Source organism: Marmota marmota, unplaced genomic scaffold (genome assembly GCF_001458135.2).
Source record: "Marmota marmota marmota unplaced genomic scaffold, marMar, whole genome shotgun sequence".
Lineage (NCBI taxonomy): Eukaryota > Metazoa > Chordata > Mammalia > Rodentia > Sciuridae > Marmota > Marmota marmota.
Genome location: NW_026000169.1, coordinates 1,334,810 through 1,361,570, shown reverse-complemented (window position 1 = coordinate 1,361,570; position 26,761 = coordinate 1,334,810). Strand labels below are relative to the sequence as shown.

At 38.7% G+C, this 26,761-nt stretch overlaps 1 protein-coding gene across 3 annotated transcripts in view; it reads left to right on the top strand.

Annotated features, from left to right (window-relative positions):
- Gpr19 (G protein-coupled receptor 19) overlaps positions 1-26,600 on the top strand; it is a 39,894-nt gene extending 13,294 nt beyond the window's left edge. For 2 of the 3 annotated variants that reach the window (XM_048787206.1, XM_015498291.2), the window contains 2 exons: positions 2,602-2,758; positions 24,807-26,600. In XM_048787206.1, coding sequence (XP_048643163.1) covers positions 24,829-26,076 — 1,248 coding nt within the window. In that variant the 5' untranslated portion in view covers positions 2,602-2,758; positions 24,807-24,828 and the 3' untranslated portion in view covers positions 26,077-26,600. Of the gene's footprint in view, positions 1-2,542; positions 2,759-24,806 lie in introns of those variants that run through there. The other variant, XM_015498292.2, reaches the window with a different exon arrangement.
- The last annotated feature ends 161 nt before the right edge of the window (positions 26,601-26,761 follow it).

The window sequence follows — 26,761 nt, the reverse complement described above, 5'->3', positions numbered from 1 at the left end:
CTAGGTAATTGAACCTGGAGTGTTCTACCATCTGAATTAAGCCCCATCCCTTTTTATTCTTTATTTGAAACAAACTTTCACTAAATTGCCCAGGCTGGCCTTGAACTATCAATTCTCCTGCCTTAGGCTCCTGAGTAGCTGGGATTACAGGTATGTGCCACTGTGCCCAGATCATTAAATTTTGCATTCCTGTAATAGTTTTCTGTTTATTCTAAAACAACTCTGTCTTTAATGTATGAACTGTGTATACCTGTATTTACTTTAATACGTGCTAGAATAAGCAGTTTAGTTTTAAGTAGCTGAAAAACTTACTTAATGGTCAGATGTCACATGCAAATATTTAATTATGTCTCTATGCTCTTCTGGAAGGAAATAAGCTCACATGAGTTCTCAAATTATTCCAGACTCCTATTGATGCAATAGCATTTGTGTGGCATCTCCTGTGACTGAGATTACAGCAAATTATCTAGGTTTTGAAGGACTCAATATGGCAAACAATTCTTCATCTCGTAATTGTAATGAACTCTGGTCTCAGTANTTTTTTTTTTTTTTTTTTTTTTTTTGGTGGTACTAGGAATTGAACCTGGAGTGTTCTACCACTGAATTAAGCCCCATCCCTTTTTATTCTTTATTTTGAAACAAACTTTCACTAAATTGCCCAGGCTGGCCTTGAACTATCAATTCTCCTGCCTTAGGCTCCTGAGTAGCTGGGATTACAGGTGTGTGCCACCAGGCCTGGCTGTGCATATAGCTTTCTTGATAAGTGGATTTTCTGAAAGTGGCAAATGTCAGAATTAAGACTTAAATTTCTTTGAGTCTTATATAGAAAAACTAGAATTAACTTGACTCTTCTAAAATAAAAATAAGAAATATCAATATCTTAAACCATGGATGTTGAGTCAAGGTCTTAAAATTACACTCCAGCTCCTCTCTGCCACCTTTCTTTTAACAAAGTTTGCATTTATGCACATTGTATGTTAGCATTTCTCCTCCAAAACATCAATAGTCATAATTGCCTTTATTTGGAATCTCAGAAGCAGTTAGTTATATGCCAACCTTATGAAACAAGTTTTTACCTAGTTTAAATTCCTGATTTGGGGTCATCCAAATGCTGTGCAATTATTGAATTTATATTTATTTAAAATAACTTAACAATTTATATTCAAAACTATTTTTCATTTTCTCCTAAAATTGTAAAGCATTTGCAAACTGTTTCAAGTATCAATAATTAGGAGGTTTGATTCTAATGTATTTGTCAATTAAGACTGTTTGGACTCAGATGAATGGCTCCCCAAAAGTCAGAAGTCCCAACCTAAAGAGAAGTACCTCTCTTGTGTTCTTCCCACCACTCTATGATGACACTCCACAATCATTCTACAAGGCTGGCATTTTCATTCAGTTGCACCTAGATGGAAGCAACAGGAGGATGGGAGGAGTTAACATTTCAGTGTTCATACTGATTCCCAGAATCCTTTCAATATTTAGGGTCAGCAACAATTCAGTAAGGAAAGGTCCCATTAGGTAAATTTGGTTCTGAAAATACTAATTGAACGCCCTCTCAGCAATTCAGTCTTTTCCTTGTTCCTTTCTTTAGTCATCAGGGTCCCATGGTGACTGGTTTTGAAAGAAATCATCCCCTTCAGCAGTTACCTAGCACCATGGCAACCAGGACGTCAGCAAAGCAGGATAGACCCACACAAAACAGCTCAAGCCAGGCTTGCATCCTGCCTCTATTCAGCCTTGCCTGAGGCCTAGGGATGGGGCTAAAGATATCTGGGCTTTTACACCCAAGAATTCCTCTGTTGTTATGGGTTTTCCCATAAGCATAGAGATATGGACATATAGTAAAACGGTTATGAAAATCCACCTTCTATCCTCCTCCAAAATGAAAAAGAAAACAAAAACAGTATATCTAAAGGGTAGGGTTTAAAGAAATAAAAATTATGTTTATAAGGTAAGTTTATAAGTAAGTTGACAGTAGAGGAAGTCAGAATCCCAAATATATGGTATAATTTATATTTACATAGAAGACCTCAGGGAAATATTTTGAAATATTTTTATTTACCTGAGAAAGAAATGGACAAATGACTTTAACAAGTGCTGAATGGGTTGTAATGCTGTCCGTGGTGCTGAACACTCGATTGTCCCAGCTGTGCTAAGGGGGCTCCATAGGGGAGTTAAGGAACACCTTGCCATGTCAGGACACTGATGATGATAGAGAAAAAGAAAGATTGGCGAGAAAGCATCATTTCCCTCCCAGACCAAGCAGCTCTGCATGCTCAAGATGAAATTGTCGGATGAAAAAAAAAAAAAAGAAAGTAGAGAAAGCTGGAGGTTTGGGTAGTTGAATCTTCCCCTTTTCATATGGAGATTTTTGGTAGGAGCCAATCAGGTCAGAGATTTCCGCAGCTGAAAGGAAAAGTGGGGGAAGGGAAGGAGAAGATGGCCACATTCTCCCCTTGAGCCACATGATCCATTTCCCATGTGACACATTCCAGAGCCTTGGAAAGGAGAAGGGAGGGGCGCCCAGAGAGTGGGGCTGGGGGCGGGAAGATGGTTTAACAGTCTACCCAGCACAGCGTCATCTTGTCTCCCTACCAGGAAGCAGGCTGTGAGCCAAGGGGAAGGCAGAGGACAGATATGAGCGTGTCCCCAAGATTTCCTGGTGGTTTATGGCATTCTCCAAACTCCTATGCAAGGTCTGTGCCTGACCAAGAAGACCCAAGGAGACCTTCTCAGAAATCAAGTCCGGATGAAGGTATGTAATAGAGATCGCTCGGTTATCACAGCTAAAATTTTGCTCAGAGGACATAATATTTTCTCTTCTTTTGCAGGGAATTTGGAGATTTTGTCCTGGCTTAGATGCTCCTTAGGAGCTTTAGATTTGTTACGGGTCTAGAAAAGATGCTTAGCTAGTTCTGTAAAATGAATAATCCTCCAGAGTAAGTGCCTGGATGGAAATTGTGTATAGTAATTTATAATAAAACGAAGCACTCATTGATGAAAATAATTTTTTTTCTCTTGAATCCTGGAAAGAAACCAACTAGATTTCATTGTCACTACAATAAAATCCTGTCTCATCCCCTTTTCAGCTGCTTATTCTCTGCCCATGTTCCCAGAGGTTATTGGCAGTAGCTTAGGGAGCCTGAGTGGGCAGTCGTGCTGTTCCTTTGTGCTGTGCCATCATCTGCTTTCTGATGTTCTTGATACAGGAGCACTTGTGATTGTTCCCAGCTCTGGATGAGGACAGAATTCTATACCTTATAGAATTACTATCAAGAAAGCCCTGAGGAAGTTCTCAAATGAATCTACCACAGTTGTAGGCTAAAATTATCTGCCGTGAACGCAAATCTTGGTATCTGATTATTTCTACCCAGCATAGAGAGCTGAAGTAGGAAATTTAATTTTTATTTTGTTTATTTAAAAATACTTATAAACTTCTTGCTATGGGCAAAGTACCATTCTAAACACCATAATCAATCATTTAATTTTTACAGCACACATTTTAGAGATGAAGAAACTGAGGCACAGAATAGTTAGGGAATTTTTGCAAGATCACACAGCTAAGTAAATAGTAAAACTAGAATTTGGGTCCAAGAAACTTGACCGCCAAACCTATACTCTTAACCACTGAGCTATGTTGCTTGCCTGTTTGTATTATCTCAAATGATGTCAGTAGTCTATTTGGCTACAAATTTTGTTCAGCTGATGCTACTAGAAGATTAAATCATTTTGCCTGGCTAAAACAGATCCCCAGTGAAATTCATATTTCATCTTGAATTATCCCAGTAGTCACATTCTGTGCCCCCAAATAACCCAGTAAGTAATTGCCTGTTCTTTCCCTTGTGTTGTATAGATATCTGGTAGTAAAACACTATGTTACTATGGTGACCAAGTGATGTCTAAAGAGGGGGGAAAAAAAAGAAATCTGAAATTACATCAAGGTTGATTTTTAAAAAATTGAACCTAGAAGCAGTCTTTCATTCTCAGAACACAGTAACAAGCCCAGCCTAAGAATATTATCTTTAAAACACTTACCTAGTTCTTAAAACAGATTTAAACTTCCAAAATTATGCACATAAGCTATGATGTCAAACTCACTGGATTTATTGCTTTAAAATAATTGCATACTTTGAGGGGATGGAGCTCTCTTTGGAAATTAATTTAGATTTTTAAGGATAAAAAGAAGAAATTTGTTAATTTCTTAATGTTGGAGATTTCTGACATTAAAAAAATTTTTTCTCCCTTTGGTCTTTGTAAATTTCCTTCTCGCCCTTGGTAATAACAGATGACTAATCTCATTCCTATAAGCTATGGGAAAATTACAAAAGTTGCTACATCTAAGATTCAAAGAGGATGAAAAGGCACAGGAATCTTAAATTTGTGAAATTCTTCAATGAGTGAGGTGTTTCTCTTCAGGTTTGTGTCCCCTATGATATTGACTTTTTTTTTTAGGTAACACTTTCATGCTATGGTAGCGCAGCCTGAAGTATGATAAGCTTCAGTATAACTTGTGAAAGAAGAATGTTCTACTACAGCCAGTTTGGTGATCACGTCTATTCTATTTGCATATGTTTATAGGAAGGACAGTGAACGGGCAAATGTATAGTTAAGAACTTGGCAACAGTCTCAATTATGCTTGAAGTTTATATATGTTAGCTAGGTTGGCCCTGGAGCAGCAAACTAGAGGTCAAGATGTGTCCATAAATTTTGTCCTGGGGATCCTTATCTTCCTGAAATTTTTATTTGTACTTTTGCACTTAGAATGATGTTCTTAAATTTTTATTATATTTAGATGGAGGCACCCTCCCAAAGTCCCATTTTCCTCTGATGTGTGTTGCCTGGCACAATTTCCCAACATTGAAACAGTTCACCTTGGGTTGAGTGTGAATGTCTTGAGAGGTCCTGCCCCATATCATCCTCTCTTAATGCAGTCTGGCTTCCAGTCCCCAGATTTCTGCCCAGAGAAATGGCAGAACTCAGGAATTCTCTCTAGGATCCTACATGTCAGCATGGATTAGGACCATACTACCTTTCCCAAACTATGGCAGATAGGACCTGAATGGAAGGTATTGTCTCAGGACATTCTAAAAGCTTGCTTAGGATTTGAATTCAAGCTAACTAGGATTAAAATAGTCACCCTTCTGATAACATACCAAAAATAGCCTTTGTTCTGTTATTTTTCCCATTTAATTAAATCCTTAAGGAGAGGGGTGTATGTGACTTTAGGCAGGTTAGTGAATCTCTCTGACCTTCAGTTTCCTCATTGGAAATCAAAAATCAGGGCTAACAATGCACATCAGAGAGGGTTACTATAAGGATTAAACATGACAGACATCAAGTGCCCCAAGGGGTGTGGATGTATGACCACTCATCCTCTTCACCTCCAGTGTTGCCTACTGAATGTGCTGCACATAATAAGAAGCAACAGCCCTGATGGGAGCACAGACCAGCTGGGCAAGAGCCACGTGCCCACTGAACACATGTAGGACCTCTCAAGTGAACAGGGCTAGTGCACACCAGGGCTTCCTGCTCAACCCTTTTGAATCTAAATGGGGGCAACCTATTCAGCCAGCTGGCCAGAAGATAGAAGAGAGAGAGAGAAAAAAAAAATAGTGGAGAGACTTCTCCTTGAGGAGGCCTTTGCCAAGTGTGCTTTGGTTTGGAGGCCAGGTGTGTAAGAGGAGATAAGGGGGGTGGTGAGCCGGGGTGAAGGATGTGAGAAAGTGATGGCTAGGTTCTGCCTTTCAGAGATAGTAACTTGCTGGCTGATACACCCTGCCAAATGAGTCAGGCCCTGCCAGTGGAACAATCAAATCCCTTCCTAATGTGTAAATGTCAGGAGAGGAGGGAGTAGAGAAAAGGACCAGAAAGGGTGGGTGTAGTTTCTCTTCTGTGAGCCATGGCAAAAAAATGGAATGAAATGGGAGTTGTCCTCTCACAGAGGATAGTTTAAAAGGGGAGTTGCAGTGATGAATCTTTCCCCCTATTTGTAGGGTAATTTTCCCTTGAAAAGAACATCTCCTGGAGCCTTTCAGTCAACAAACTCTCCCCAGCACCTGATGTCTATCATGTTTCCTGCTCATAGGTTCTGTCTATGTATTATTGGCTCTGATTTCTGATGAGGAAGCTGAAGCTCAGAGAGGTTAACTAACCTGCCTAAAATCACACAGCTAGTAGAACCATAATCTAAATTTAGTTCTTTTAGTCTGTGTTCTACCTACTAGGTCACAAATAAAATTATTTCTTCTGCTTTTTTTTTTTTTTTTTAAAGGACACATGTTTTACGAGCACAATGGCGCATGCCTGTAATCCCAGCAGCTTGGGAGGCTGACTAAGGAGGATCAAGTATTCAAAGCCAGCCTCAGCAAAAGCAAGGTGCTAAGCAACTCAGTGAGACCCTGTCTTTATTTTTATTATTATTATTTTTAATTTTTGTTATAGTTGTAGATGGATAGAATGCCTTCATTTTATTTGTTAATTTTTATGTGGTGCTGAGGATCAAACCCAGTGCTTCACACATGCTAGGCAAGCGCTTTGCCACTGAGCTACAGTCCCAGCTCAAGACCCTGTCTTTAAATAAAATACAAAATAGGGCTAGAGATGTGGCTTAGTGGCCAAGTGCCCCTGAGTTCAATCCCTGGTACCAAAAAAAAAAAAAAAAAATTTAGGGCTGGGTATATAGTTCAGTGTTAGAGTGTTTACCAAGCATGTATGAGGCCCTGGATTTGAGCCCCAGCACTGAAAAAAAAAAAAAAATTAAAAAAAGAGCCGGGAAAGGTGATGCATACCTCTAATCCTAGGGGCTCCGGAGGCTAAAGCAGGAAGATTGCAAATTCAAAGTCAACCTCAGCAAGCAATTTAGAAAGGGCTGGGGCTGGGGGCTGGGGCTGGGGCTCAGCAGTTGCACACTTGCCTGGCATGTGTGAGGCACTGGGTTTGATTCTCAGCAATACATATAAATAAATAAAGTAAAGGTCTATCAACAACTAAAAAAAAAATTTTTTAAAGGGAGGGGGTGCTGGAAATGTAGTTCAGTGGCAAAGCACCCTGTGTTCAAATTCCCAGTACCAAAAAAACAAAACTGAGAAAGAGTACATTTTTTTCATATCAAATACAAATATAGTACTCAAAACTTTGGAAAATATAGAGCAGTATAAAAGTATAATGAAAATAAAAATTTGTTATCACTTTGTCACCTAGGAACAACTACTACTAAAATTTTAGCGTATTTCTTCTCAGCGTTTTTCAATGCATATAATGATAACAAAACCAAACATTTGGTGTATACCTGTTTTAGACGTTTTTCTTAGCTCCTTTATTGCTAATTTATTTTATTCTTACAGAAAATCAATAAGGTGAATACTGTAATTTTATTGGTGAAGACACTCAGTAAGCGCAAAGACGTTAAGTAACTTGCCAAACGCTACCCAGATTATAAGTAGCTTGAAGCCAAGACAGGCTGGCTCTAAATCAGTGTCTCATCTTCAGCACTGTTGGCATTATGGGCAAGGTAATTCTTATTATTGGGAGTCTGTCTTGTTCATTGTAGAACATTTAGCAGCTTCCCTGGCTTCTACCTAACAGATGTCAGCAACTTGCCCCTTCCAACCAAAAATGTCTCCAGATGTTGCTAAATGTCCCCTGGGAGGCAGTTAGTTATTCCAGTTAAGAACCACTAGTGTAGATCCCATGTTCTCAGGTACTATACAACAGTTTCATAATTAAAATGCACATAAATTTATTTTCTTCTGCATCAAACTAAATCTTCCAGTTTGGGTGCAGGCTATGAGACCTTGTTGGAATGTCAGTGGCTTTATAGATCATAGGTGGGAGATCAGTTACCTCTAGGATAAGCTCATTAGTAGACTCCTGCATCAGAAGCTGGTCTGGATTATTCCATAGTTTTCCAGTGGGGAGAATAGCTAAGTTTCTACTTTTATTACCTTTCCCTTGTTCTCTGTGCTAAGCACCTTAGCTTTCAAGAATTCAAATTTCAGGGACATAGTTATATTATACCATCCAAAGTGTCAAAATGCATTGCTTACCATCCAAAAGTGTCAAAATGCATTGCTATGTCCAGTAGATATCTATTGCAAATAATTGCTTGATAATAACTAAAGTACTAAAGATTATTAATGATGTCTTCCTTTTTTTCTCCCTAGTACTAAAGATCAAACCACAGCTTTGTGCATGCTAGACAAGCCCCCTTCAGCCCTTTTTAAATTTTGTTTTGAGACAGGGTCTTGATAACTTATCCAGGCTGGCCTCAAACTTGCAATCCTCCTCTCTCAGTCTCCCTAATAGCTAGGATTACAGGTATGTACCACCATGCCCAGCTAATGATTTATTTTTTCTTAAATCAATTAGAATACATTTAAGAATATCTACATAACAATTTTATTTTATTTTTAATTTAATTTTATTTTTTACACAAATTGAGTACAACTTTTCATTTCTCTGCTTGTACATGATATAGAGTTGCACCATTTGTGCATTCATATCCATAGAGGGTAATAATATCTGTCTCATTCCACCATCTCCCACCACCCCAACAATTTTACTTTTCACATGATTTCTTTTTTTTTTTTTTTTTTAGAGAGATTTTTTTTTTTTTTAATATTTATTTTTTAGTTATCGGCGGACACAACATCTTTGTTTGTATGTGGTGTTGAGGATCGAACCTGGGCCACATGCATGCCAGGCGAGCGCGCTACCGCTTGAGCCACATCCCCAGCCCTCACATGATTTCTTAAGTGGAAAATTAAAGGGTCAGAGTTATAGGTCAAGCTCTTGGAGTTGCATGTAATTCTGGATATATCTGTGAGTGTGTATCCCTCTTCTGAACACACTTGTCATGTGAATTTCTGAAAAAGAAAGGTTAGCAATTGCTGATTTGGGTGAACCATTAATGATATGCAAAAACAATTGAAATAAGCACTGAAAGATGATAATAGTAACATATTAACTTATACAATGTATAAAAGTAGGCAGCATAAAATATATATTTTCCATGTGACATATATGCAAATACATGGTCAACCATATTTTCAGGGACATCTGATTGCATATGGTTGCATCATTTGTCCATGGAAAATACTTAATACAAAATTAAATCTTGAATTTCAGTTTCATGAACTTGAAGACAGTTTTCTGGAAAACCCTGATTCAGGACAGTGGTGCAGATAAAAATTTACACAGAGTGCTGATGTTAATATGATGTGAAGCAAGTGCTTAGTAGCTTTCTGTTCAGTGCTTATACTTGTTTCTTAATGAATCCTTTACCTTCTTTGTAAAATACCATTGCCTTTTCATGTCCTCGGTTTGTATATCCTTGCATTCAACCAACTGCAGATTGAAAGTACTTCCCCCAAACTAGGCCTGGTGGTACATGCTTGTAATACCAGCTCCTGCAAAGGATCATAAGTTCAAGGACAGCCTGAGCAACTTAGTGAGACCTTGCCTCAAAATAAAAAATGGGGGCTAGGAATGTGCTCAGTGGTAGAGTGCCCCAGAGTTAAATCCCCACTACTGCAAAAAAAGAAAAAAAAAACAAGGAAAATAGTCCCCTTCCTACCAAAATTGTGTCTGTATGAATATATGCAGACTTTTAATTGTCATTATTCCCTAAATTATACATTATAACAACTATTTACATAGCATTTACATTGTATCAGGTATGTAAGTAATCTAGAGATGGTTTAAAGTACGAGAAGATGTGCGGAGGTTATGTGTAAATACTACATCATTTTGTATAATGGACTTGAGCTTCCATACATTTTGGTGTCTGAGTGGATCCTGGAACCAATTCTTTCCCCTTAATGTTGAGGGACAAGTGCAGCTGTAAATCATCTACCAGATAGCTCTTTGTTTTGAGTGTAATGAGACTGGTCTTTGCTTCGCTATCTCCTTCAATTTAAGTTGTACTAGTTGAGATGTTGATATTAAAATCAGAGTTTGGAAATGAAACCAAACATTACCTCCAAAGAATCTGGTTGCCTCTCTTAACTGAATGAGCATGCAACAGCTGTTCAAAAAAATGTTATGATGAATTAAATTATTTTTTGGTGAGGTGTAAATTCCTTGTCCAAATTTTCTCCTTTGGAATTTAAAAGACTCCATGCTGGGACGAGAGGCATGGAATATTGATAGAGGACAGACAGGTGTTGCAGTAAATGTTTCCTCTTCTGAGAGGTTTGGTATTAGATGGAATGAAAGCAAACATGGATCTTCTAGGACCAGACCACGTCTTACAGGAATATTCAGTAGAGATTGTTGACACATCTAGGATAATTATTGAGGAAGGTTGGGCTGGACTCTAGGTAGGAGTCATCTTTCCCTTTGAGATCCATGCTATCAATCTTGGGTATTGAAAGAGCCCAGCTTCCCATCTCCTGTCATCAAATTGTACTCACATAATGAGCTCTCTGCTGGATGCTTGTGGTAGGTTATAAAGTAAAGAGTGTATGTTGCTTATTCCAGGTAGCATTGAGCCTAGAGCTGAAATGACCTTAGAAATTATCTAGGCCAACTCAATTCATATTTTAGACATGGCAGTGAAGATTTAGAGAGATTGATTTACTTAATGGTCCTTATGCTGATATGAAAGTCGGAGTAGAATGTCCTGACTTGTGTAGTGCTTGTGGTCAGAATTAGAACCCAGGGTTCTTAGCCTCCAATCCAACATGCAAGGTGAAGTAGAAAACATTATCTATACTCTTTAAGGTTTTCAGGTTTCTAATACCATTCCAGATGCTGGTGGGGTAATTGAAAGTAATAGAATAGCTGGAATGAATTTTAATTTTTACACTCAATTATATATTAAGAAATGCTACATTGAATTAGGTTCTATTGCTGTTATAACAAATGAATACAAATCTGGTGGTTTAGAATGATACCCCTTTATTATTTCTCAGTTCCATAGGTCCAGAGTCTGGGTGGGCTTGGTTGGTTGCTCTGCTTAGAATCTCAAAGGACTAAAATCAAGATGATAGAAGAATTGTGATCCTTTTTAGACATTCTAGGAATGACTTCCCTTTCAAGCTCATTCAGGTTGTTGTCGGAATCTAATGACATGTGGGCCCTATCCGACACCCCCCGACTCTTCACCCCCCACCCTATGGATGTCAGTTGGAAGCCACCCACAGTTCCTAGAGACTCCCCCTTGTCTTTGATGAGGACTCCTGAATCTCAGAGTCAGCATTATGTCAATTCCTTCTCCTGCTTGGAATCTCTTTCTGACTTCTGCTTGTACTACATCTCTCTGTTACTAGTCAGAAACTAAATTCTCAGCATTTAAGGGCTCATGTGATTAATTATAATTTAGGATAATCTCATTTTAAGGTCCATAACCTTAATTATATATACAGAGTCCCTTTAGCTATTTAACATAGCAAATACACATACATGTTCCAGAGATTGGAGCATGGACACCTTTAAGGGGGCCATTTCAACCTACTATACACATGATTTCCTTTAAAATTAATGACAAGGTTCCATTCTACCAGACTAATAGGAAAGTTCAGTGATGAACTTTACTAGGATTCCTTTCTCTTCCTAGGTCCTGGGCTGCTTACACAGGACAAAATATATGGAGTGATCCATTGGATACCCTCTGATTATGATAGAGAAGTGATTGTGGTCTGAGCTAATGTGGGACCTTGAAGGCTCTGGATCTGTTGCTTCGAGATTGCCTTTGTGGGCAGGTAGACTGTTCCCAGCCAAGAAACTCCATGTCTTGGATCAACCTTCAGAGCTGTACTCCTCCGTTATCTTCTGCACTGGCCTGGTGCACAGTGAGGAGGTGAAGCATGGGTCCCAGGCCTCTCCTTAAAAAACAACAACCACTACCTTTAGCAAGATATGATTTACATACCATAAGATTCACTTATTTTATTATTTTTTCTTAATATTTATTTAGTTGTAGATGAACACACAGTATCTTTATTTATTTTTATGAGGTGCTGAGGATGGAACCAGTGCCTTACACATGCGAGGCAAACACTTTACCAATGAGCTACAGCCCCAGCCCCAGATTCACTTATTTTAAATGTTATAGGTCAATGATTTTTGCTAATCATGCAGAGTTATATAACTATCACCACAACTCAATTTCAGAACATTTCCATTATTTCCAAAAGATCCCTTGTGCCCATTCAGGTCTACCTTTCCCATGAGTCCCAGGAGCACAGTCACATTGCTCATTCAGAAGTACACATTTCCTTTCCCCTCCTCCAAGAAAACTCTCAGAGAATTTAGCTTCCAGAAAATAAAAGCCAAGGAAGCTGATTGTCTCAAATCCAGTGATAAAACTCTCCTATAAGGAAAGGCAGGGCTTAGAATCCAGGTTTATTCTCAGAGTGGGATGGGAGTTGAAGCCCAGCAAGGAACACAGCACACCTCAATATCTCAGTGATTTATCCATCCTCTAGGATGACAGAATCCTCACAGTGCACCTAGTAGGTAACCTCTGACTTCACTGAGCAGTGATCTACGAGTGAGAAAGTCAGACTTCCCTGCTTTTCTTGCTTCTTTCCTCTTCTAAGAAAAAACTAAGATATTCTTCTCTTTCACATACATGATCTAAAGGGGACATAGTGTGGCATGGGATGGGAGGTTCAGGGAACCACTTGTCCAGGGTCAGCCATGCACCAGGGCTTTGCATCCATTGTTCCTTCTGCCTAGAATGCTATGACTGACTTGTCACCTATTCAGAGAACCTGCCTTTGACCTCCATATCTAAAATAAAACCTTGTTTTAGAGGCAAGTAACAGAAAACTCTTAAGCCTTAGTGACATGTGCTGGTTATTTAATAAAAAAATCTGGAGGTACCACAATGTCAGTCCACTGTGTGATATTTCTGGGACTCTCAGGAACTGAACTCATAAGATACCACCCAGAGCCCTTACAACTTCATGCAAAGGTTTATAAAGCATGAGTGGAGCAGCCAGTCCCAGGAAAACACTCCCCACATGCCTCTTTCCTTTCACAAAGAAAAAACATTTTCCCAAGACCCTCTCAAGACCCTTCCAAGAGACTTTCTCTAGTTTCTGGCTGATGTTGATGTGACCATACCTAGCTGCAAAAGATGGTGGAGAAGATTTTGTCTTGTCTTGTCAGTCTCAACAGTGAGAGACAGTCAAGGCAGAACTTGGAAATGGCCACTAGGCAACCAGACAACCATGTGCTATTTCCTTTCTCATCAGTTCTTGGTTTTTCATTCTGCTTTATTTTTATCCATAGCACTAACCAGTTCTGAGTTAGTAATTTTTAAATTTAAATTTATTTTTAAGTATACATAAAAACAGAATTTTTGCATATTAATGGAGTACTTTGATATTTTAATACACGTATACATTTGTGTAATGTTTCAATCAGGTTGCACATAATCTGTCTCCTCAGACATTTATCATTTCTCTTTGATGAAAACATTCAAATTTCTTTCTTCTAGCTTTTCAAAATATGTGGTATGTTTTCGTTATCTATAGTCACCCTATCAGAATTTCTTACTCCTATCTAACTGTAACTTAGTACCTACTGATCAACCTCTGGTCCCTACTCATCTCAGCCTCTGGTAACTTCTGTGAGATAAATTTTTTGGGGGGGTATCAGGGATTGAACTCAGAGGTCTTTATCCATGAGCCACATCCCCAAACCTTTTTTATGTTTTATTTAGAGACAGGTTTCACTGCGTTGCTTAGGGACTCACTAAGTTGCTGAGGCTGGCTTTGAACTCTTGATCCTCCTGCCTCAGCTTCCTGAGCCACTGGGATTACAGGTGTATGCCAACACACCTGGCTGAGATAAACTTTTTGAGTGATGTTTTAGTCAACTTTTCAGCTGCTGACTAAAGGACCCGCCAAAACAATTGTAGAGCAGGAAAGGTTTATTTAGGGGCTCAGACATCCTAGTCCATAGAAGGCTGATTCCATTACCTGGGGCTCAAGGTGAGGCTGATCGTCATGGTGGAAAAGTGTGGTGGAGGGAAGCAGCTCACATGATGATCAGAAAGCAGAGAGAGAGAGAGAGAGAGCGAGAGAGCCCTTCACTTGCCAGATACAAATATATACCCCAAAGCCATGCCCTCAATGTTCTACCTTCTCCAGCCATACCCTACCTGCCTTCAGGTGATTAATTGATTGATAGAGTTAAATTTTATTTTTTATTTTTTGGTACCAGGGATTGAACCTAGTGGCACTTAACTACTGAGCCACATCCGCAGCCCTTTTTATTTTTTTATTTTGAGACAGGGTCTGGCTAAGTTGCTTAGGCCTCATTAAATCGCTGAGGCTGGTTTTGAACTTGGATCCTCTTGCCTCAGCCTCCCAAGTTGCTGCTGCTCTGTTTCTCCTCCTCCTCCTGCCCCTCCTATTCCTCTACCTCCTTATTCTCCTTCTTTTCTTTCTTCCTCTCCTTCTTCTTCTCCTCCTTCTCCTCCTCCTCCTCCTCCTCCTTCCCCGCCCTCTTCCTTCTTCATGATTCAGTCTTACTTAGCAAGGTGTATGTGTCAAGGAATTACCCATTTCTTCTAGGTTATAAAATTTGTTGGCATATAGTTGCTCAGAATAAGCTGTAACGAACCTTTGCATTTCTATACTGTCAGTTGTATTGTCTCCCTTTTCATCCTTGATTTTATTTATATATGTCTTCTCTTACTTTTGCTTAGTCTAGCTAAGGGTTTGTTGATTTTGTTTCTAAAGATCCAGCTTTTTGTTTTGCTGAACTTTTGTAAATTTTTTATTTTATTGTTATTATTATTTTAGTCTCTATTTACTTTTGCTCTGATCTTTATTGTTCCTTTTCTTCTACTAATTTGGGGTCTGGTTTGTTTTTGTTTTTCTCTTTTCTTAAGATGCAGTGATCGGGTTTTTGTTTTTCTTTTTTCCAATATTGGGGATTGAATCCAGGGCCTTAAGCATACTAGGTAAGCACTATATCACTGAGTTACATCCCAGGGCAAGTTTTTATTTTATTATATTTTTATTTGTACATGACAGTGGAATGTATTTTGACATATCAGACATACTTGGAGTATAACTTCCCATTTTTGTGGTTGTACATGATGTGGTTACACTGGTCATATATCCATATAAGAACATAGGAAAGTTATGTTTGGTTCATTCTACTGTCTTTCCTATTCTTATCCCCCTCCCTTCCCTTTATTCCCCTTTGTTTAATTCAATAACTTTTCTCTCTCTCTCTCTCTCTCTCTCTCTCTCTCTTACACACACACACACACACACACACACAGCTTATTGTGAGTTAGCTTCCGCATATCAGAGAATTTTTGCATTCTTCCTTGGCCCATTATTTTTTCAAGAACAAGATAATTTCCATGGAGGAAGAAAGGAAAGAAATAAATACAAATTAAAAGACAAACAAAAAATCCTCTGTACTTGCACTCTATCCTTCCCCACACTTTGAATTTTCGATGGCCCACTTTATATCTTATTATATTGTCTATCTCATAACATTACTGTAGTTATTCTAATCATTTTGGGTTTTTTCCTTCATTATTAAAATGTACATGGTTACATACCATATTTACAATATGAGAACATTCTGAATTTGTCTATATAGTTATTCATATTAGTAAGTTTTGTATCATCCAGAATTTTCTTCTTAGTCATTAATATCTCTTTCAGTTCAAAGAACTTCCTTTAGCATTTCTTGTTAAAACGGTCTGGTGGAGTTACAGTCTCTCCATTTTGTTTGTCTAGGAAAGTCCTTATCTCTCTTCATTTCTAAAGGATATCTTTAGATATGGTATTTTTTTGGGGGTACCTTGGTTGGCAGGATTTTTTCCTTCAATCTGTGAAATAATTTTGCCACTCTATCTTGCCCTACAAAGCAGGTGAATTGGGAAATCCTTAAGTGTTGCTTATTTCTTTTCTCTTGCTGCCTTGAGAATCTTTTCTTTGCCTTTAACCTTTAAGAGCTTGGTTATAATATGTCTTGGGGTAGACATGGTACAGTTGAATCTGACTGGTGATCTTTGACTTCCCTGTACTAAGATATTTGTATTCTTCTTTAGATTTGAGGATTTTTTCTGTTAGATCTCTTTGAACTAGCTTTCTATCCCTTTGACATTCTCCTGTCACACATGAACCCCAATAACCTGAATATTTGCTCTTAATGCTGTCCCAAATTTCCATAAGCTTTCTCCATTCCTCTCATTTTTTTCCCTTCAGCTTTGTATTTTCAAATAGCCTGTCTTCAAGGTCACTAATCTTATATTTGATCTGTCCTGCTATTGTTTTAAATTTCTCTTAGTATATTTTTCAACTCAAGGATTCCTGTTTAGTTTTTTAAAAAATTGCTTCTATCTCTCTGTGAAGTTTGTCTATAAGTGTATTGACTCTGGACTAGGTTTGTGGCTTAGTGATAGAACACTTGCCTAACACATGTGAGGCACTGGGTTCGATCCTCAGCACCACATAAAAATAAGTAAATAAAATAAAGATATTGTGTTCATCTATAATTAAGAAAATTAAAAATAGAAAAGTACTGAATCATTTCTCTGTATTCTCTTGAAGCTCTTTGAGGTGCCTTAAAATAGCAGTTTTATTTTATTTTTTATTATTATTTCTGGTATGGGGAATTGAACCTAGGAATGCTTTACCACTGGGGTACCTCCAAGCCCTTTTTTACTTTTTATTTTGAGACAGGGTCTTGCTATTGCTTTGGGTTTTGCTCAATTGCTGAGACTGGTCTTGAACTTGACATCTTCTTGCCTCAGCCTCTCAAATCGCTGAGATTATAGTCATGCACTACCACTGACCCAGCCAAAACAGCAATTTTCAATTCCCCATTTAAGAGATTGTCTATCCTGGTTACCATTTGTTCAGTTCCTAGCCTTATTTTGATCATTAGGTGAGGTCATGGTTCCCAGAAAGAATTTTCCCCCCTGAAAGTTCTTGATGCTTATTAGTGTGTAATATTGTCCACACCGGACATAGTAGGTATTTATTTAAATCTTTATAATCTGGCTTTGTGTTTAGCCTGTCTTTCGGAAATTTGTGCAAAATGCTATATTCTCTAAGCCTGCAGTGGCTTCCTCTGTTTCAGCACCAGATGGTGCTCTACATCCAGGTTTATCACAGCCCAGTGTTGGTGTGTTGCCACTGTTTTAGCACTAGAGGGCAATCCAAGGTGAGGTTTGCCCCAAATCTGCAATTGGTATTATTCAACATAAATTGGGGGAAAGGTAGTCAGTCCATCCCTATAAGCCTCTCTCTGGGGCTAGGATAGGCCCAAACGCCTCATCACGGTCACCAGCCTATGGTCTTGCACCAAGGAATTCTGCCCAGTTCTGGACAGAATCAATGTGGATGGACCAGCCCCAGGCTCCTGTGACCACCAATGCCACAGTGCTATCAGACCCTGAGTCCACAACCTGCTGAGACCAGCCTATCACTAGACAGGTTAGTGTATTTGTCCCTGTGTATTTCAGGGAAAAAATGGGCCTCAGAGATCACTATTGATAAAATGTAAAAATGTTTGCTCTTTAAGAAGCATTACATAAAGGGACCTTGACTTCAAAAGAATGGTGCTGTAATTATGACAGGTTGGAGGAATAGGATTTTCCTAGCTACGTGAAATCATGCCATGGATGCTGACCTTGTTTATTTCTGATATTTTAAGATCTTGTGAAAGACAAAGAAGTAAAGGTGGTAGAAAGAGTACTAGTTCCTTAAATCTAGATATCCAGAATTTCTTACCCAGGAATGTCCATTGGTTGTTGTGCCTATCTTGGAAATTAGAAGAGGCTCATTTGAAAATCCTTCTCTGTTCAAAAAATCATGTTCTCCTTGAAAGTGTAACCATTATCCAAACAAGGAAATGTACCCAGACTCATTTAGGGAAACTGCTTGATCTTAATTGGGAAACTGAATGCCAGGTGTGGTGGCATACACCTGCAATTCCAGCAGCTTGGAGCTGAGAAAAGAGGATCATAAGTTTGAAGCCAGCCTCGGCAACTTGGCGAGGCTGTAAGCAACCTAGCAAGACTCTGTCTGTCTAAAAAATAAAAAGGGCTGAGGATGTGGCTCAGTGGTTAAGCACCCTTAATACATTTAACTTGGCATTCTGTATTTTATCTGGCACATGCATCTGGGTAGCACATGGTAAGAACATGTCTTTGCCTCACGGGTCTTCTGTTTCCCTGCTATAGTTAAGCTGGTGGAGTTCAATCCCTGGTATGAGGGAAAAAAAAAACTCAATTGGGAAGCTGATTAAAAAACACAAAGCCAGAAATATTATGGAGGAATACTTACAGTTATATTACATAAAAGGAGGAAAGAGAAAAGAGCATCCAAGAAAATTCCAGGTATATAAGCCTGTGACACTAGGAGTATCAGGTGGTGGAGGGAAGCTCTGTTTTCAAAGCACTGAGGTATTCTTTTGCAATTATTCAAAATTATATAGTGAAAAGAATTTAAGCTGAATAAATTCTATATACTTTTGAAAAAGATATTCAATCCAGATATATTACAAACTTTAGCATATAATGCAAAGAAAGTTTGATCTAGCTAATATGTCACTATAACATCAACTCTACCTTTGACAAAGTTAGCATTTATATATTTGGGCCTCAGTGAATTTTTTCTGCTTAAAAATATTGTAATTAATTATTAAGTACTCAGATCTCTTCACAAAAGACAGTTACCCTTAATAAATCTAAATTATGTGATTTAGCATTGTCACAAAGTGTTAATTTTTAACACTTTGAAGCACTTTCTATGTGCTATCACAGAGCGAGGTGATTCAAAGCCTATACAAGCATAATACTTATTATTTTCCTCATACCAGGCAGATTTATATATTATAACTTGCTTAACTCTTGAGCATATTCTCTCATTTAGTTCACATAGTAATCAAATGAAGCAGGAACCAATTATCCTCATCTTATAGCTAAGAAAACTGAAGTTCAAGAGGGGTAAGTGACTTTCCCACAGTCACATAGTGAGTAAGTGACACAGTATAATTTGTACTTCAGCCATCTTGATTTTGAAGTCTGCATACACAGCCACTTTGCAATATGCCTGTTGTTCAGCAGAAGATTATGTTCTGGGTGTATAAATAAAAATACAGGATAGCTATTAAATATTCTACGGGACATGCGTAGCTAGAAAATGCTATGAAGTTCACATTTAACTTGGCATTCTGTATTTTATCTGGCACATGCATCTGGGTAGCACATGGTAAGAACATGTCTTGGCCTCAGGGGTCTCCTGTTTCCCTGCTATAGTTAAGCTGGTGGATACTTGGTCTTTAAGTAGTTCTATAAAACATTTAGCTCAGTATCCCACACCAAAGCTTAGCTCTTGACCAGAAAGTAAGACAGCATCAGGAAGCTTCTGAAGAGCCTGTGTGGCCTCCCAAGCCATGTTAATTTCATGGGTGCATATAAGTTCAGAACTGCAGGATTGGTTGCCCTATAAACCCTGATCCCCTGGAAGTGGTGTGTTGATAGATGTTTAATAACTGGCTCTACAAAGAGAAGACCCCTGCTTTGTGGTGTTTTGTCTATTTCCCTGCTCTGAACATTCCTATCATAGCTGATTCATGATACCAACATGATGTCATTGAACCTGAGTTGGAAAGAAGTGTGTACAGGAAAGAAGTGTTTGTGAATCTTCACAATTTCAGGAGGGTAAAAATCAGTTGTTAGGGTTTTTGAGTCTTTAAAACAAATAAACAAAACCCTAACCAGGCTCAGGGGAACCCCATGTAAACCAAAGGCAGCCTACTACTGCTACAGGCATGTTTCTCTTTTTATGTGCAGGCAAGCCAAGCCTAGGTAACAAGGAAAGGTTTAATAAAAAATATCTACCACCATATAATTTTTAAACAAAACAATTAAGTTATAAAAAGACAGTTTCCTATGTAGGTAGCATCATTGATCAAACCTTTTCCTCATTTCAATTCAAACTAAAGTCTGGAGCTCTGCTTTCATTCTGTGTTTAAAAGACAAATTAATCATCAGTCATGTTGCATTTCCAACGCTCTCACACCCTTTATTCTGAAGAAAGGCTGTATCTCCAGACCAGCGTGTCTGTTGCACTCTTGATGCTAAGCCTCTATGCTGTACGTGGTGGGAGTGACTTTTTTTTTAAGTGTTTGCTGTGTCACATATTTCTGAGCTGGCATATTGAACAGATGTATCTGTGGGTAGGAAGAGGCTGTGGGGAATAGCTTCATATTCCTATGTTTGGATGAAGAGTCCAGAAGGACCTACCCCTGTATGGCCCATTTAACCTTCTGAATTCGGATCAAGCCCTTTGTGGTCTCAGTGGATATGAAGCCCTGATGACAGTGAAGGACAAGGCAGTCTTTCCAACATATGACCTGAGAGGAAGAACTTCAGGCTTTTAAACTTGTAAAACAGAGTAATAATATTACCTACATTGAAGCATTATGCATAAGAAATGCCTGATCATAGTAATATTAACTCTGGGTGATACCAACACTATACCTACCGTCATCACTGTAATTAATCTTTCTGTTCTGCTCTATAGTAAATAGCATTATGTATCTGCTTAGGTCTAGTAAATACTTCCCATTCTATAGAAAATGTTTCTTTTTTAGCCAATCCCTACAAAACAAATGCCGAATGTCTTCTCTGATATAAGGGGGGTGACTCAAAATAGAGTAGGGAGGAAGAGCATGAGAAGAAGATTACCACTAGAGAAGAGAGGTGGGAGGGAATGGCAGGGAGAAGGGGAATTGCACGGAAGATGGAAGGAGACCCTCATCAGTATACAAAATACATGTATGATGATGTGAGGGGGAAGAAAAAAAAAGAGAGAAATGTGTCACATTAGATTGGGTAGAGAGAGGTGATGGGAGGGGAGGGGAGGGGGTATAGGAAGGGCAGCAGAATAAAATAGACACTAGTATTGATGTATGTATATACGTGGCCGTATAACCAATGTGATTCTGCAACATGTACACTAGGAAAAATGAGAATTCATACCCCATTTGATTCAAATGTATGATATGTCAAGATCATTGTATTGTCATGTGCAACTAATAAAAAAGAAAATGCTTCTTTTTTAAAACTGTAAAAATTTTAACATAAAAATTTTATGTATGGGGCTGGGGTTGTGGCTCAGTGGTGGAGTACTTGCCTAGCAAGTGCGAGGTGCTTAGTTCAATCCTCAGCACCACATAAAAATAAATAAATAAAATAAAGGTATTGTGTCCAACTACACCTAATTTTTTTTTTAAATTCTATGTATGTATGTATATATTACTAGATTGGGAATGGACCCCAGGGGTGCTCCACCACTGACCTACATCCCCAACCCTTATTTTATTTTGAGACAGGGTCTTGCTAAGTTGCCCAGACTGGCCTCAAACTTCTTATCCTCCTTCCTCAACCCCTCCAGTAGCTGGAATCATAGGCATGTGCCACCATGCCTGAATGATATTAAATTTTTAAGCAAATCTCAGAGATAAGAATGGTCTTCCAAAATGGTGAGAATGTTTGTGAATCTTCACAACTTCAGGAGGATAAAAATCAGTTGTTAGGGTTTTTGAGTCTTTAAAACAAACAAACAAAACCCTAACCAGCAATTGGTACACAAAGTCAGGAATAGCCCTTAGCAGAGCACAGTTTGTCATCTGTGCCTCTCTTTTCCTTTTTCCTCCCCTCCCTCTTATATTAGCTTCCACTCATCCATTCATTCTGCCAGCTAGCCATAAAAAGTATGAATTTCAAAAAGTTAAAATTGTGACTTTTTAACAAATACAGAATGAACATATATCAAAGATTTATTAACTTACTACTGAAAGAATCAATGAAATGATAAAGCTGGTTCCAAGAACCTTTTAAGAGATATTTATAGTCATTTTTTAAAAAACATTGTTAGTATAAAAACAGTGTCAGCTAAGTAGACATAAGTTGGTTAATGTCCTACAAGGCAATAAGTTCATTAACTTTGGAGTCATTTTTTATGCAAAAATCTACAAGTTGACATGTAATTTTCATAGTGTCTATGTGCTGGTCGAATAGTAAATAGCAAAACAAGCACAAGCTCATTTTTTCCAGAGAATTAATAATCCTGAGGAAGGCCCATTTAAGAATGTCTCATAGAGCTGAGGGTGTGGCTCAGTGGTAGAGTGCTTGTGCAGCATATGGAAGTCCTAGGTTTGCCAGGGAACTGTGTGGGGTGTGCGTCCCAGCACAACAATACCTTTGCCACCTTTTCAAGTATTGGATAATTTTTGTTAACATATGTGCCCATTCATATGTTTAGTGAATCTTTATTAGTATCTAAATATCCCAGGGATATAGAGATAAGACATAATCCCTGAGAGACTTGTAACCTAATGGAGGAGACAAACGTACAAAATAAAAATTATAATATCAAGTGATGAGGCCTAGTAACATCTCAGGCTCCCCAAGTTACCTGATTGCAGAGGCCTACCTAGCCCCTAGTTCTGTACCCATCACCATTTTCTCCACCCATATATTAAATACATCTCTTAGAGTATGGATAGATAGTAATATAATTTAATAAGTGATTGCACTTTTAGATAATATATAGAGATTTAAAAAGGCCTTCAGTCCTCTACCTAATGGAGTATGATATATTGGCAGTCTCAAAACTGGCTGTGATTCTTCATCTCTTTCCTGCTCTGACTTAAGTCAGAGCAGGAAAGAGATGAAGAATTCTTGTCACTCCTGAAATGACCATATATGGGTGGCTCTGTGATATAATTGCTAAAGAGCCCTTGTATTTCAGAAACACTCCCTGGAAGAATGTTTGTTTCCAAATTGATGGAGCAGAGGAGGCTTTTCTGAAATTTTACTTTGGAGCCTTAGAATTTAATATAGCAGACAAGTTTCCCTGGGAGTGGGGAACTCCCAGAACCTGTCTGAGGATACCTGTCTACCTTTCTTCTCCTTTAGATGAGGCTTTGGCTTCATGTAGCTGCTGACCTGGGTTACTTAGATCACATCTGCCCTGCTCTTATCAGGAGTCATATTTTCCCATATCACTGTGGTCACCAATGTTTCAGCTTCCTGAGAATGCACAATGATTTTCTATCCGGTTTTTAATTATCCTAGCAGAGCCACAGAGAATAAGGAGTCATTTATTTTAGTTCTCTGTCCTTAAGAATCCAATTTACTAAATATTTAAAAGCAATTACTAATGTAAAGAACTTCAGTAGAAGCTGTAGAGAATAGAGGAAGAATAACACCTCCTCCCCCATGAGCCAATAGTTCAGTGGGGCAGACAGAAACATGGAAATAATTGTAAATCAGTGATTCTCTTTGTTTGTTTTGTGGTACTGAGGATTGAACCCAGTGGTGCTCTATCACTGAGCTACACCCCCAGCCCTTTTAATTTTTTTTATCTTGAGACAGGGTCTTGCTAAATTGCTAAGTCTGACCTTGAACTTGAGACCCTCCTTCCTCAGCCTCCCAAATAGCTGGGATTACAGGCATGGGCCACTGTGCCCAGCCCCTAAAGCAAAGATTCTAAACTGTGGCTGCACATTAGGATCACCTGGGGAACTTTGGAACATCCTGTAGTCCAGGTTGCATATGATACCAGTTAAATTAGAACCCTGGAGGATGGAATCCAAGCATCAGTATTTTTTAAGGCTCCCTGGTAAATATCAGTTTATTGCTAAGCTAGAGTGAAACGAACTTGTAAAATGTTGCAGTAAGGCTCAAATCTCAGCTCCTTTGTGAAACCTTTCCTTTCCTACCCCAAAATTGAGTCTATTTTTCTGTTTCTTAGCTCCTTTTAAATATTTCTGTTTTTAGCAGTTAATTATAATTATTTTCAAATTGTTATAATATGACAGACATTATTTTATTTTAAAATATTTTTTAGTTGTTGATAGACTTTATTTTATGTATTTATATGTGGTGCTGAGAATAGAACCCAGTGCCTCATACATGTCAGGCAGGTGTGCTACAACTGAGCCACACCCCAGCCCCCACAGACTGATTATTTTATAATGCCTTCCTAATCTTTGTTTCTCTAGTACCAAGCAGTTTCTTAGTTTATTGAATAAATAAACAGAGCTGCAGCAATTTAGGTAGAGTCAGAGTTCACTGATTTAAAATATGTATGTTCTTTCATGAAGCAATAACAACACCATGACATCAAAGTAACGTCATTGGTAGGTAGCACACTGTTAGTACATGAACTGCATCATCTTCTGGAAAAGGAAGCTGTTTACAGATGTCATTAAATTAAGAGCTGTGCTGACTGTTTCATGTGTTACCATAATGTTTTTCTAATAGAAGGTCTGCAGTCAGTAAGGGCTCTTCCATAGCCAGACAGTCTGTTTTCACAGACTCCTATTTGCCTTTTCCACAGCCAGAGTCTGTGTTTCCTTCTGCCCAAGCTTTCCTCTCTTGCAGCTTCATTGTGTGTATGACATCTAGGAACTTGTCACATGGTTGGCCAGACTTCCAACACTTCTTCAGCTAGTGGTAACAAACTTACCATGAGCCAGATTTGAGCTCCCCAACCCTCTGTGAACCCTCAGTGGGTGAAGGAGACAATGACATGTGCAGGGATGGGGTGTGACATGAGTTCTACCACATCTGATTAAGGGTCAGAATGGTGAGTCCAGAGAGAGCCTGAGCTCTTTCTAAAATGAAAAAGAAATGGAGGGGGAGCAGAAATTCTTCAGGTAGTAATTATGTTTTCCTGCTAGTGCAGAAGCCCCGCTCATTGACAGATGACAACCAATCTGTCATAAAACTGTTAGTTTTAGTAGTCAGTCTATATTGACACCATTTTAACAGGAGCCCTCATTCTTCTTTTCTTATCCAGAACTAAGAGAAAAAAAGTGAATATGGTTTTTGCTCACAGAATGGATCACAGCAAGCCACCTTTGGTTATTCCTACACCTCTGGTGTCCCTCCAGAACCACAGCTGCACTGAAACAGCCACGCCTCTGCCAAGCCATGACCTGATGGATTTATATGAGGAGCCCAACTGGATGAGCAACAGAACAGACCTTCAATATGGACTGAAACCGGGGGAAGTGGCCACAGCCAGCATTTTCTTTGGGGCTCTGTGGTTGTTTTCTATCTTTGGCAACTCCCTGGTTTGTTTGGTTATCCATAGGAGCAGGAGGACTCAGTCTACCACCAACTACTTTGTGGTCTCCATGGCCTGTGCTGACCTTCTCATAAGCGTGGCCAGCACTCCATTTGTCCTGCTCCAGTTCACCACCGGAAGGTGGACATTGGGTACCGCAATGTGCAAGATGGTGCGATACTTTCAATATCTCACTCCAGGTGTCCAGATCTACGTTCTCCTCTCCATCTGCATTGACCGGTTCTACACCATTGTCTACCCACTGAGCTTCAAGGTGTCCAGAGAAAAAGCCAAGAAAATGATTGCAGCATCATGGATCTTTGATGCAGCCTTTGTGACCCCCGTGTTCTTTTTCTATGGCTCCAACTGGGACAGTCACTGTAACTATTTCCTCCCTTCCTCTTGGGAAGGAACTGCTTACACTGTCATCCACTTCTTGGTGGGCTTTGTGATTCCATCTGTCCTCATAATCTTATTTTACCAGAAGGTCATAAAGTATATTTGGAGGATAGGCACTGATGGCCGAACAGTGAGGAGGACAATGAACATTGTCCCAAGGACAAAAGTGAAAACAGTCAAGATGTTCCTCATTTTAAATCTGTTGTTCTTGTTTTCTTGGCTGCCTTTTCATGTAGTTCAGCTGTGGCACCCCCATGAACATGATTATAAGAAAAGTTCCCTTGTTTTCACAGCTGTCACATGGATATCCTTTAGTTCTTCAGCCTCTAAACCTACTCTGTATTCAATTTATAATGCCAACTTTAGGAGAGGAATGAAAGAGACTTTTTGCATGTCCTCAATGAAATGTTACCGAAGCAATGCCTATACTATCACAACAAGTTCAAGGATGGCCAAAAAGAACTATGTTGGCATTTCAGAAATCCCTCCCATAGCCAAAACTGTAACCAAAGACTCAATCTATGATTCATTTGACAGAGAAGCCAAGGAAAAGAAGCTTGCTTGGCCCATTAACTCAAATCCACCAAATACTTTTGTCTGATTTCTCAGAATTCTTTCAATTATTGTTATGTGTCAGAGATTAAAAAGCTTTAACTATAAAAACAAAATTTTTACATTTTTTTCACTCAGCTGAGTTATTTTGTAAAATGTACCCATTTATTGGTAATACTTGTGGTTTTTATTCTAGTTGCTTTTTTAAAAAATTATTTATTTATTGTAATTAGGTATATAAGATGGCAGAATGCATTTTGATTCATTGTACACAATTGCAGCACAACTTTTCATTTCTGATTGTACATGATGTAATGTCGCACCTTATATGCAGTCATACACGTACCTAGGGTAATAATGTCCATCTCATTCCACCATCTTTCCTGCCCCCATACCTCCTCCTCCCTCCTCTTTACCCAATCAAAGTTCCTCCATTTTTCCATGCCTGCCCTTCCTTATGGATCAGCACCCACTTATCAGAAAGAACATTTGGCCTTTGGATTTTTGGGATTGGCTTACTTCACTTAGCATGATATTTTCTAACCCTATCCATTTACCTGCCAATGCCATAATTTTATTCTCTTTTAATGTTGAGTAATATTCCATTGTGTATATATACCAGTTTCTTTATCCATTTGTCTACTGAAGGTTGGTTCCACAATTTAGCTATTGTGAATTATACTACTATAAACACTGATGTGGCTGCATTACTATAGTATGCTGATTTTAAGTCC